The 12771-nt window shown below is 39.1% G+C and overlaps 1 protein-coding gene across 6 annotated transcripts in view; it reads right to left on the bottom strand.

The window, feature by feature from the left end:
• Window positions 1-12442, bottom strand: part of Dsel (dermatan sulfate epimerase like) — a 306490-nt gene extending 294048 nt beyond the window's left edge. For 5 of the 6 annotated variants that reach the window (XR_012447003.1, XR_012447000.1, XR_012447002.1 and 2 more), the window contains exons 1-2: window positions 12306-12442; window positions 6982-11505 (exon numbers count right to left, since the gene is read on the bottom strand). Coding sequence is in view for 2 of the 6 variants with exons in the window: in XM_074069666.1 (XP_073925767.1) it covers window positions 6991-10629 (3639 nt within the window). In the remaining 4 variants the exon portion in view is untranslated. Of the gene's footprint in view, window positions 1-5310; window positions 11506-12305 lie in introns of those variants that run through there. The other variant, XM_020153232.2, reaches the window with a different exon arrangement.
• Between the last annotated feature and the right edge of the window lie 329 nt (window positions 12443-12771).

The following is a 12771-nucleotide window of genomic DNA, read 5'->3' as shown; positions in this document are numbered from 1 at the left end:
ATATTAGTCATGTAATCGTTATTTTACATGTTTTTCCAACTGTATCATATATTAAATACTAAAAATAAATGCCTGATTCTTTGATCACTATATTTATTAGATATCCTCAAATACTTTGAAAATATTTAAATATTTTCTCACGGGAAAAATGAGACATTATACACGGGTTTGCTTTCCTCTAGGCACATACATACAATAATAGAACCTAATAAACATCTCTCTCTCTCTTTCTCACTCTCTCATTATAAGTCTAGAGAATTGTAAATGCTCACCAAAGGAAATAATTACTGTTCTATTAATTTCCCCTCTTAATTTTTTGAAAATATTTGCATCAACTCTGAGAGAGTTGTAGAGATGGATGAATGGAGGTTGAAAATTAAGAAAATTGCTTCTGACCTCGGAGTCAAGAAATATTGACTGTGAGATTTGCATTCAGTTCTAAATACAATTTTTAATGGAAATGCCCCTCTTCAAATTAAAGACAAGAAATGGGAGAATGGTAAAAACAAGATCTGTGAAAAATTTACTAGAACAGTCTACCAATTATGCACAGAAAACCTTATTCCTCTTAGCAAATGAAATTTTGTGAAATTTTTAACATGCATGTACAAGCATTTGTGTTTCTATTATTGTTGGAAAAAGGTAAGGAATGTCTTCATATGAGCACATTTCAGTTTACTTTGGCAGATCTAGAGAGAAATAATAAGTCAGTTGATGTGCTTAATCCAACTCTAAGTGTCCTCCAGTTACCACTGAATAGCTATATTCTTGACCTGCACTTATCTTTTAATTACATTCTAGTAAAGCAATTTTGTTTCTGCTTATATTATTTGTTCTTACATTAATAAATAAACCACCCTTCTAAATTTTGTGAAATTCTACATTAAGGCATCAAATGGAGATGGCCCAATAAAGTTAAAATAGACAATTTAAAGTTCCATGTAACATAAACAAATCTACAATAAAATCTTTTACAAACAAATGGAAAAATAAATAAATGAATATATAATTAAAACAACAAATAGCAATAAAATTAAGACAGTAATCTTTCACCAGGGGTTGGAGCATTCTTTGTATCATGTGATGACTATTGCTTGGATAGGGTGCTGTATTTTAGTGCAGAAAGCAGAGTTTATAATGTTCATTTAGCAAATGTGGAAAGTGACAGGAACTGGAGCTGATCTGACTCCCCAAACAAAAAGAACATCAAGAATTTCTCACGTACATGAATGTTTTTCTCTTTAAATGACTGAGTGTGATGTATGTATTCCATGTTTAGGAAAAGAGAGGAAGGCAACACATGGAAGAACACTCATATCTACATTAGAAAACCCAAGACAGGTGAAAGTTAACATCAGTATTCACACATTTGGTAGAATAATCACACTCATATGAAGAGAATCATAGAAATACAGAAATAGCTTAAGAAAACAGCATAAAGCAGAAACAGCAATTTCAATGTATTATGAAATGGCATCTGCTCAGATTATCTTTTTATCAAGCTTTATCTACACTATGTTTCAAATAGCTTTATAGTTTTGATGACAACATGATCATTATAGAAATGATTCCTAAATACCCTTCCTTCCTTCCTTCTTTTCCCCTTTCATACTTTCCTTCCTTCCCTCATTCTCTCACTACTTCTTATGCTTCCCTTCTGGCATTATTTACAAGGCAGAGAAAAAAGCAACAGATTTATTCCCCCCCCCCACTCCTCTGCCCCACCACTAAAACAAATTCCATTAGAATATGTTTGACTGTTAGTCACAGAAGTGAAAGGAACATTCACTTCAAGTTGCTGTTGGCTCCTCTACACTAGGAACTTTCCAAAAAAGAAGAATAGCTATTATACTCCCGTTCAGACTGTCAGTTCCATGACCCACTGCATTCCCTAGGTTGAGAATTGTGCCTGATTCTGTGGATCCGGAGGCACTTGGAGTTGTGGTAGAAAGGAAAATATGTCCACTGAATCTGGATCAAATATACGGAGTTACTCTTCTTCACTGCCATTACTAAACGCACACACACACTCAAACCATTCTGTCTTCTTCAGGGCATTCCATGAAATTACACAGAGAGTATCTTGGATTTTAATGTGCTAAATGGCAAGACAGTGCCGGGCGATACTCTATTCACACTTATGGACAACCTTGAATCTTTTTTGGAATGGCTACTCATTGATGGAACATTCTCTGACAACCAGAGCCAAAACTTAAGACAAAGTAAGTGGTGAACTCTATTTCAATTTACCAATCATAACTTTTCCTAACTCAATAAACTATATATATTCTTTCCCCGTCCTACCTTCTGTTTCAGAAATAAACCATTTCTACTGCAGAACAGGTCATGGGTTTTGGTGCCTTTCCTTGGAGGGTCATTGCTACCTCACATGTCCCTTCTTTCACTCTTCTAGATGAATTCCTAATAGTTTCAAAATTTCTTGAGATTGCCATTTGCTCACCAGCCATGTTCATAGTCAATCAATCTTGTGTTCTTCATGCATGCAATTAAAACCCTGACAGTTGACAGCCAAAAAGTATGATGAATGAGTGAATTATAAATGCACTCAAAACTCCTTTAGAGAACATTAGAGTTGGAAAAATTACTTAAATCTTGGTCACACCACTTATCAGCTGAGTTAATTTGAATATATACTTTTATGGGAGTTTCAAATTTATATGTAAAATTACTATGTAGAATTGTGATGACTGCATCTTGTAAGATAAACAAAAATTTATGATCAGATATATAGCATGTATTATATCTGGTGACATACTTACTCTTAAATATGTCTTCACTATTACTTGAGGTAACTACTTAGTATGCCTCAAGTAACCTGTAAGAGGTCACTTCTTTTGGGGCATATCATGACTGATTTAAATCTTACCAGTAGGAGGGGGGTGTGTAGAACACAGGTGTTTAGCATGGGCACATCCTTGCTAGTTAAACTTGTAGAACCAGGGCTTGAAATAAATTTAGCAGGGCAGAGGTAAGACTTGCCCATCATTGGGTTGGAGGGAGTTCAAGTTTATTCCTTGAATTCATGGATTTGGATATCAGTATTAAATTCGTTCTGCATTTTACTTCTACTTCCTTAACATTATTCAAAGACCTAAAGAGGAATATGATAAAATTATCCCAACCATAGCCATGCTGCTTTTAGCTTTTATTTTTGTATTAATAGAAGAATCTTGTTATGCATACTGATTTGATAAATCAGTGTATGCTCCTCAGTCTATGTTTTCTTTATTGTATAACTGGATGTGGTATGAAAGAACAAAACCAAACAAAAAAATTCCAGGCTTGGAAGACTTTGCTCAACTTTCTTCAGAAATAGTCAAACATCTTTTACATGGATTACATAAAATCACTAAAACTGTAGTTCAAACATCTACAGAATTTTTAAGACAATGTTAGAATCTGATCTGTAAAGTGTCTATCATACTTTGTGCAAAAATTTGAAGTTATTTGGGACTTAAAATTATCTCCATTATTTTTAGGTCAAAATAAAGTGAAATTATGATTGGTCAAGAAATTAAGACAATTTGATCAACATACAAATAAGCAGTAAACTAGGTAGCACACTCAGTATCTTGATATGTCCTGGAATCGTAATCACCCTTATTTCTGAACGTGGTATTATAACATTACCTTCTATCTTTTCCTAGTGAAAACTTGTAATTATGATCATCAATGTCAAATAAAACTGGAATTTAAAAATTATCAGTTTAACCATGTCTAATTAAATACGACATGCTTTATATATCAAGAATGTTTAGCATCTTTGGTGATGCACAAAAAGTTCTGATCAATACCAATCAAATCTAACTACACAGAGGAGGGGCAAATGTTCCAAATGGGGAAATGTTAAGGCATGGAAGTGCTTGGGAGGAAGGAGATGGATCTTTGAATGTATCTGCAGAGGCAATATGGCAGATCTCTGACGCGGCATTCTTACCAGGCATTATTAATCCTTCTGTCCAGAAAGACAACCAAATGTGCAATATTTGGAATATGTGCCTAATACATGCTTGTTCTTCTGTCACTTTTTGATAAAATTGTATTTAAATTAAATTCTACAAATTAGATTTAGCTTTATTTTCTGAGTAGATTCTCCCGTTTCCTCTCTGAATTCATTCATTAGTGTAAATTCAACTCTAAATATGTTTTTTCTATTTCATTCTGAATAAATCTGTATTGTTTGAAAGTTCTGAAAACCAGACTATCATTAATTTCTTTCTTTCTTTCTTTTTGACAGTTCTGGGGTTTGAACTCAGGGCCTACACCTTGAGCCATTTCACCAGCCCTCTTCTGTGATGGATATTTTTGATAAAGGGTCTTACAAACTATTTGTCCAGGCTGGCTTTGAGCTGCGATCCTCCTGATCTCTAACTCCTCAATAGTTAGGATTACAGGCATAAGAGACCAGCACCCAGGTATCATTAATTTCTTGAACTTCACTTTAGCTAGAAAAGTTGCATCTTTTCAAAATCTCAGCATTATTTTAAATAAGTATCTTTATCCCAGCAAGATCGATGTTTGAGTAAAATAAAGGGATGATTTTGACAGATAGGACATCATATAAATATATATACATATATATATGTATATATATATATATGAAGTGGGGATAATACCTCTTTATTGGCAAGATAGTAAGAATAAAATTTAGAAGCTATTCAAGTTTCTCCTGAGAGTACAGGACCTGAGGATGTGCTAAAAGACCCGGACACCTTAGGTATTCAGATTATAAGGCAGAGTCTCAGGCATGCTCATATGCATGTAATCTCAATTGACTTCTTAACCTCTTACTCATGCATAACACTCCTTACAGGGGGAGGTTTGCACATGAAATCTTCTTCAGCCAACTTTCTATTCAAGTATTAACTAAGTTATAAGGCTCACGTCTGAAATTTTCCTCTGTGGTGGTACAGACAGACAAATTCAACTCCACATTGTTATGCTGGGCTCAAAGACAGAATCCACTCTCAACATCATTTGTGTAAGCTTTTCATTCCCTCCCCACCCCCAATACATTCCCAGGTTCAGTCTTGAAATTACACGTTCTTCCATTTTCCTCATCTCTTCTTCCTATTCCTCTGCATGTCCCATTTGGTCCACTTCTGCCCGTGTGTGTAACTCTGTACAATCCTTAAACAGAGGCAGCTGTACCTTTTGCTGTTTGCCTGTGCACAAGGTGATTTTACCTTGGTCAGACCTAATACTACTTCCATCCCAGAGCCTTTTTATTTGATCTAATCTGAGATCACACATCCTGGAATTGAAAGCAAACACTGAGACTCTGACCAATAATGGAAACAGTGTTACATCCATATAGCAATTTTACACGTTTGTTGATAACCCTGAGATAGAAAGACTAATCTTCCTTCAGAATAACAGTGTAGATTTGAGGCTTCAAAGATCTTTCAACACATATTAATATAATTTTCATTCATTTTGACATTATAAAGGGAAAATTATGAAAGTTATGAGAAGCAGGTAAATGTGAGGGAGAGCTGTCTCCACTCATAATGACAGCCGAGTTAGGTTTAGCTGGAGTGTAACATATCCACAACTTTATCACTCTGGAGGCACATTTTGACATAGTAACAAACTAGTGAGACAGAACCACTTTTATCTAGGCCAGAATGACAGACTCCAAGTGTTTAGAGAGCTTGAGGAAACTGCAGTTTATAGTTTGAAACATCAGGAATAAGACTGCAATCTGTACAGACTTTCATCAAATCTCAACACTGCTTGATAGTCTTTACCCAGTACATTGTAATTACTACACTGGCTTATCATGGCATAGCATTTTTGATTTCAGAACCTATCAAAGTAAAATAAACCACATGTTATGTTGACTACATTTATAACAAGATGCAGATGGTAAAGGAAACAGATGCCTCTGACATCATCTCCCAATTGCCTCCAACTTTTGCAGACATTGGCAGTTTGTAACTCACTCACAGGGATGCAAGACAAGTCAGGCAGTTTTCCAATTGTTTCCAGTCTTAAAAAAACACTGGTAGCAGGGCACTGTCTCCTTTGAGTCATACAGTGGTAATTCGACAAAAATAAATTTGATTTTAAGTCTGTGTCGATCTTTAATGCAAAATTAATCATCACAGAAAAAAAATCTCCACAAATATTAGGAGTTTAGCAATTAGCAACTATTGATTTTTGCTTGCCAATGACAGAAGGACAGAGCGGGAGTGGTGTGATGGCAAACTGTAGTGTCAAGGAGGCAAGAAAAAGTTTTAAACAGATAAGCATGTCTAAAATAATCCACCAGCCTGCAACACTCAGAATGTCCACAGACTTATTCCTTAGAATGTGAAAGTTATCAAAAAAAAGAAAAAAAAAGTTATAAGCAGGCTTTTCAGGTCCCTGTATCTGACCACAAATTTTTTTTAGGCCGAATTTGCATTCCAGTAGGAATCCTATGATTCTGGTAGGAACTTTCACCATTTCCCCAGTGATAACACAGAATATTATGCAAAGTAAAAAGAATTCTTTTCCTTCTTTTTCTTTGTACAAGATTTAAGTGTGAGATGACCTTTTCAAAAAGATAAAGAACTTTGTAGTCCATCTTGAAAGCAAGAGATGCCAGGGCAAAGCAGCAACTGCAAGGCCCTTAGTAGTGTCTGAGGTCCCATGACAGATCAACACAGTTACAGAAGAAGGGTTAAACAAATTCCTTTAAAATCTTCTCATTTTCCCAGACCCCCATGATATAATTTTATCTACACCTCTGTAGCAGAACATTTTAGCAGAAAAAATTGTGGAAACACAAAAATAAATCCTGCTAGGCCAAATATGGTACTTGTTTTTAAAATAATCTCTCTGTGCAAGAAATAGACTGAACACACACACATACACACACACACACATACACACACACAATACAAGAATAAACAAACTTTTCTATTTTGTATCCACAAAGCGGGTTGAGAAGATTTAGTGCAAATTTCTGCTGACCTGCAGCATTCAGTCCACAAACTTTGGATATCCTAGACGATCCATCAGTGTCCAGCAGATGCTTTCAATCAGTTTAATTTCATCTCTAGGCAAGTTTTGCTTCCAGACATTAGCATTTGTTGGTGATATCTCCCCTTCGTAAGGAAGGTAAAAAAGGTTTGTGGAAGTGGCAAACAATATTTGGTTTAAAGTGGCAGGAGACAAAGGAATTCCAAGAAAAGCAAAAATCCTTTCAGTAGTCTTCTGTGGGAAAAGAACGATATCTTCAAACCTAACCAGCTGGTAGCTGGTAGGCAGCAAATCTGTATTTATTCTCAAGGCCGCTGCTGTGTTTGCTAGCCACAAATGAGACAATATGGAGACAGCATTTGACTTGGATTTGGATAATTCTTTCCTCAAAAGTTCATACTCAAAAGCATAATCTAAATTAAAGTTGCATTTGCCTTTACCTCCCTCTAGTTTAAACAATTTTGCTAAGTGCTCTGGTACATTCTTCAAAGTGTAAAGACTTGGTTTACTATTATATAGCATTGAATAAATCCATCCCCGGGGATCTCTTACTATATATAATGCCCTCATTGAAGATCCTAAAACTTCCTGAAAAAAATGAAGCTTTAACGTCCAGCTACCACTACTTAAACTGAGCACAGGCCGTGCACTTGGGTAATAGACCAGGTGTCTCCTCAAAGCCCTAATGTATTCAGCATCTCTATCAAAGGTGCCTCTCATTCTATTTCTTTGTTCTGGCAAAGACTCTCTCCTTTTCAATTTCTTTTTTTTGTCCTTATTCATTGTAAAATATTGGGCCAGTTTACCCTTACTGGGTTCACGCAGATGGATGTTTTGCAAATGTAGTTTTGTGTCCTGCACTAATGACTGCAACCAACCTCGGAGTAAACGAAAATGCCCACTGTGGATGTCTGACACTTTCCATTCACAAGCATCTACAAATGAGTCAATTTCAAATTCAGTGTCAGGGATATCAATATAGGCTGTAGGAACTCTGATGTAGAGAAAGTCACTACTGTTGAAAAAAAGTTGTTTGAGAATGTCAGCTCCTGAACCAGGAAGTGAGGTAATGACAACATCAGGAAGATCCACACGGTGCTCTTCAGAAGACACTGCCTTCTTGCTGGCCTCGGCTTCTGTCCTTGTCCATTTTGCACAGATGGGCTGGGTGCAAGTGCTCCACACATCCAGAAGTTCAATAAACCACAAGGCAATGACAAGGATCAATATCCAACGCATTAGCTTTCTAAAAGAAAGGTAAAACCGCCACTGAAAAGTTAAAATCACCAAGCTAATACACAAAATTAATCCAACTGCTATGTTAAATTTAAATCCAAAAGGGAAAATAACTCTATCGTGCCTTATAGGTTTTACTATTGCTTGAGTGCCCAAACCAAAGCGGGTTATTTGGCCTTGATCAGCCACATTGGCAAAGCCACCAAATCCCAGGTAACTGAATCTGGTCTTCAGATTATGGTAGTCAGTTACAACAGAAACAACATGCTCAGTATTGTTGACGTTGAGGGAAATCTGAAGTCCAGAATTGGAATTATCAATGAATCTGCAGCTGGAAACATTGACATATGGCCCATAAAAGACATATGCAATTCTCGTGATTGTGGATTCCATCTGAAATGTGACATTAACAAACTGAGTCCACCGTTTCTTAAATTCAGCAGCTTGTTCTGCTTCTTGAATACTAGCCACAGGGCTATTGCCACGATGATCAAACCAGAACATTTTGTAGTGTGCATCCCACACATCCATCATGGCACCGTTATATCTGTTCATAAACCTATATGGGATGTATTTAAAATCAATATCCAAATTATGAAAGAAGGCACTGACAGAATTTATTGGGGAAGCTTCTTGCTTTTCAATGTGATCTACAACGAGCAGAGTTTGAGAATTTAAGAGAAGTAAAGCACGATACACACTTTTCAGTCTCATGGCTGAAGAATAAGCTGACACTGCTTCCCCACTCACAAATATCATTTCGCCTTGTTGAGAGGCAGTGATGATCTCCCCAGCTGCATCACCAGCCTCTTCGCCAGTCCACTTCAGCCACTGTGCACATTCTCCCAGCTGACCTTCCCAGGGCTTATTACATTGGCTTGAGGGGGAGGGAGCAAACACCAATACGTTGTTAAGATGGCTCAATTTTGGGCCATAAAGAGCTTCAGAAACAAACACCTGCCCATTGGGGGCAAAGGTAAATGAGTTCTGATCAGGATGTTCATGCCCTGGATTAAAGCTTCTCCATCCATCAATCCAAGAGTATGGCTGAAAGTGCACTATGTCATACACAGCTCGCCCTCCCAGCTTCCCAGACTTGAAAGACACAAAGGTATTGGTCTGTGTGTTTGGGAGCCCAGCCCCATAAGTGACAACACCCCAGTTAGGAAATGTGTGCATTTTTGCAGTACCATACCCAGCAGGAGGCTGTGAGGTGAGCTGTGGATCATACCAGATGTACTCAGTGTGAAGAGTACTCCACCTTTGGGCAGTAGAAGGAACCATTGGTCCATCTTTAGGTCGGTGCTTTCTAATTTGCTGAGCTAACCAATTTCCTGCACCATTCTTTAAGATGAACTTATCCAAGAAAACAAGCTGGCTCTCTGGACCATAAAACCAATTATAATTAGAATCTGCAATACCCACAGTTCTTTGGAAGCCTGGTAGAAGGGTAGCATAATAAAACCAGAAGTGCATTTTTAACCAGTTATTATCCAAGTTGTTGATATTAAAATGGCGTTGTGCCAAAAAAACATACTGCGTAACAGATTTAGCTGTGTAGCTTCCATAGGCCACACCTTCATCCAAAGAACCATCAACAATATGATTCAATAGAAACATCGTCTTCTCCATCACATCTACTACAACCTGTTTCCAAATGTTGGCTTTAGATCCTTTATCCACCCCTGTAACCAAGGCTCCTGTGAGTAATGCTATCATATTAGTAGCTTGGTGGTTATGGAGAAGTTGTTTGCCCCAAGAACGGACCTTGGAATACTCATACATTTCTTCAGTAATAACCCAGATTTTTTCCAGGTACTTGTGTCTTCGATGATTATCTAATAGGTTATATAAAAAGTCAAAGGCAGTGGCAAAACCTGTTAAGGAATGACCAACTGGAACCTCATCCCCGGGTGCATTCTCAACTAGCCAGTCTTTGTAGCCAACCATCCTGTCCATATATTCCAAGACAAACTCAAAGGCAACTTTGTCTTCTGGGCATAACAAACAGTATAGTGCTAAAGGTGGCAGATTGTTTCCATAAATTTCATTCCACTTGGCAGCAAAATCAGCATGCTTGGGTGGAGGTAGGTAGTATGTTGGGTTGGACAGCATAGCTGTCACTGCACTTCTGATCGCTCTGAATAGGTGCAAATGGCTTGTGCGAGACTTCTGTCTCAATGCTTGGATTTCTCCAGCATCAAAATATAAACTTGGATGAAGCATACTTCTCCTCAGCTTTTGGTTGGGTCTGAAATCTTGCACTTTCTGGGTCTTAAACTGATCTATATCATCTGTGAAAACTGCCCATTCAGAGTAATTGCTCACAGATTCTTTAGAAGTAGAGAAACTAAACATCACCAATGTTAAAAATAGGAAATGTCCTGTGAACATTAAAGCCATGATCCATGGGGAAGATCCTTTCCTTAGGCATTCGTGTCCAACACAGTGTTTAATGTGTTTACCATCTAGTTACGATAAGATACACATTAAAGATCTTGATAAAACAGACTTTAAATCTCATATTCTGCAAAATCCAGCTGACATTCTGTTCATTCAAAGCAAGTGCAATTGCCAAACAAAGAAAACTTACACTTTGTATCTGTATCCCTGTCACAGTTTTGCTTGCAATAAAATAAAACTTCAAAGAATATTAATATCCCTATTGTTTCCATAACACACAGAGAGAGCAGTGATATAATTAAAAACACTACAAATTCAGCATTTACTTCCTTTACATTAGTCTACTTAGCATCAAGAGTCAAAACATACATTGTAAAGAAAGAGAAAAAGTACTCCAACATTCAAATTCAAACTTATTCCTGGCATAGGAAGCCATCACTGATGGTATATTCACCACACAAATATGATGTGTTTCTTTGCCAAAAGATGATAAGGTACTCCCATTCTTCGAATGAGTGGACTCAGTTATTATTCCTCTCAACTTTTATGCTTCTTAGTTTGTGAACTTTGTCTTCTTCCAGTTTGGGGGAGAAAAACATCCTGAACAAGTGTTCAAAGTCCTACATGGTTTAAAAACAAAATCAAAATTCTTGCCTTCATTTCAAATTTTTTTCACACTCACTAGCATTTTATGGCAGAGAGAAAGCATGTTCATGTCTTCTTTTATCAGTTTATCTGTACAACTCAAAACTCTAATCTCTTCAGCCACCTAGGTACTTCTCTTCCAATCATGAAGTAACCACCAACTGGGAAAGCAAACTCCCCTTTCATCAACAGTGATGCCTCCTTTCTGTTCCTTTTTCATGACACTCCTTTCTGGGGGAAAAACAAAACACAGCAATTCTCTGAGGCTACAGGTATACTGAGAATGACTAACTCATGATTTAAACATTCTCCAGTCATTTAATAAGAAAAATTTTAGAATCACAGTAAACTCTGACATTCTATACAATCTAAGTCAGCTCTAGCAATTTTTCCTTATACTTTTATGCACACTTTGGAATCCCAATGAGTGTTAGATGACAAGCGACTGTAAGACACATTTATAGCTTTAACTGTGGTTTGCTTTAGTCATTTAAACATCTTTTTATTCAAATGCAGTTAACACGAAGAGGAGTTCTGCTATCACTCTTGGTATTTTGGCTACAAAGAAGCCCAAGGACAGAAGAGCAAAAATCGAAAGTCTCTTTTTAAAAAGAACTCAGATGGAAGTTTTAGCTTTATGGAATCAGAAGGTGTGTTCCTAAGGAAAAGGAGAAGTCACCTTTCTGGGAGGGGAAGAAGTCATGATCATGTGTGGGCAGAGGAAAGGCTGTACCCTTCTTCAGCAACCTTAGGAGCCACCAGAGGGAGCTCAGACCCAGGTTTAAGGAGCAGCCTCCCCTTTGCCCGTCTTAAACGTGCAAGAACCTAACCAAGTTTCAGTCTTGGACAAGTCTCCTCTCTGTAGGAAACACTAACGCTAGGAGTTTCCTGATCCGCCCCGCCTGTTGCATATTTTCTTTCGCGTCCTACAACGGGCCCCCTACCCCACTCCGTCCCCGCTCAGCTCCCAACTCCGCCACCTGTGGCTGGGGCTCGGGGGCGACGGACCCCTGAATGCCCACTGCGCTTACCTAAGGTAGACTGCGACAGGGTCTTCCAGCTGCGGCGGGCGCCATCGGAGGCGGAGGTGGAGAGTTCGAGGCCCGGCGGCGCCCGCGATGCCCGCGCCCCGCACGCAGCAGCCCCGCTCCTGGTCCTCCGCCGCGCCGGGAGCCCGCGCCCCGCACCGCCGGGACACGCCCGCCCTCGGGGAACAGCGGACGCTCCCGGGACAGCTCGACTGCCGCAGGCAGCCCGGAACGGCGGGCGTTCTCGGGGCCCGGGGTGCAACGGAGCGATGGAGTCCCCAACCCGGAGGCCGCCAGGGCCGCCGCTCCTCGGAGCCAGCTCCGGCCGCGCGGCCCCGGGAGGTGGAGAGACCGAGACGCGGGCGGGCGGGCGAGGGGCGGGGCCTGCGGGCGGGGGCGGGGCCTGGGCGGGGCCTGGGCGGGGCCAAGAGCTCCCGGGATCGGGAGGAAAGGGGGAGGGGGGCGCGGG

This window comes from Castor canadensis, chromosome 4 (assembly GCF_047511655.1).
Source record: "Castor canadensis chromosome 4, mCasCan1.hap1v2, whole genome shotgun sequence".
NCBI classification, from domain to species: Eukaryota; Metazoa; Chordata; class Mammalia; order Rodentia; family Castoridae; genus Castor; species Castor canadensis.
Note: the sequence above shows the minus strand (reverse complement) of the source record. Positions and strands in the feature narration are given on the sequence as shown.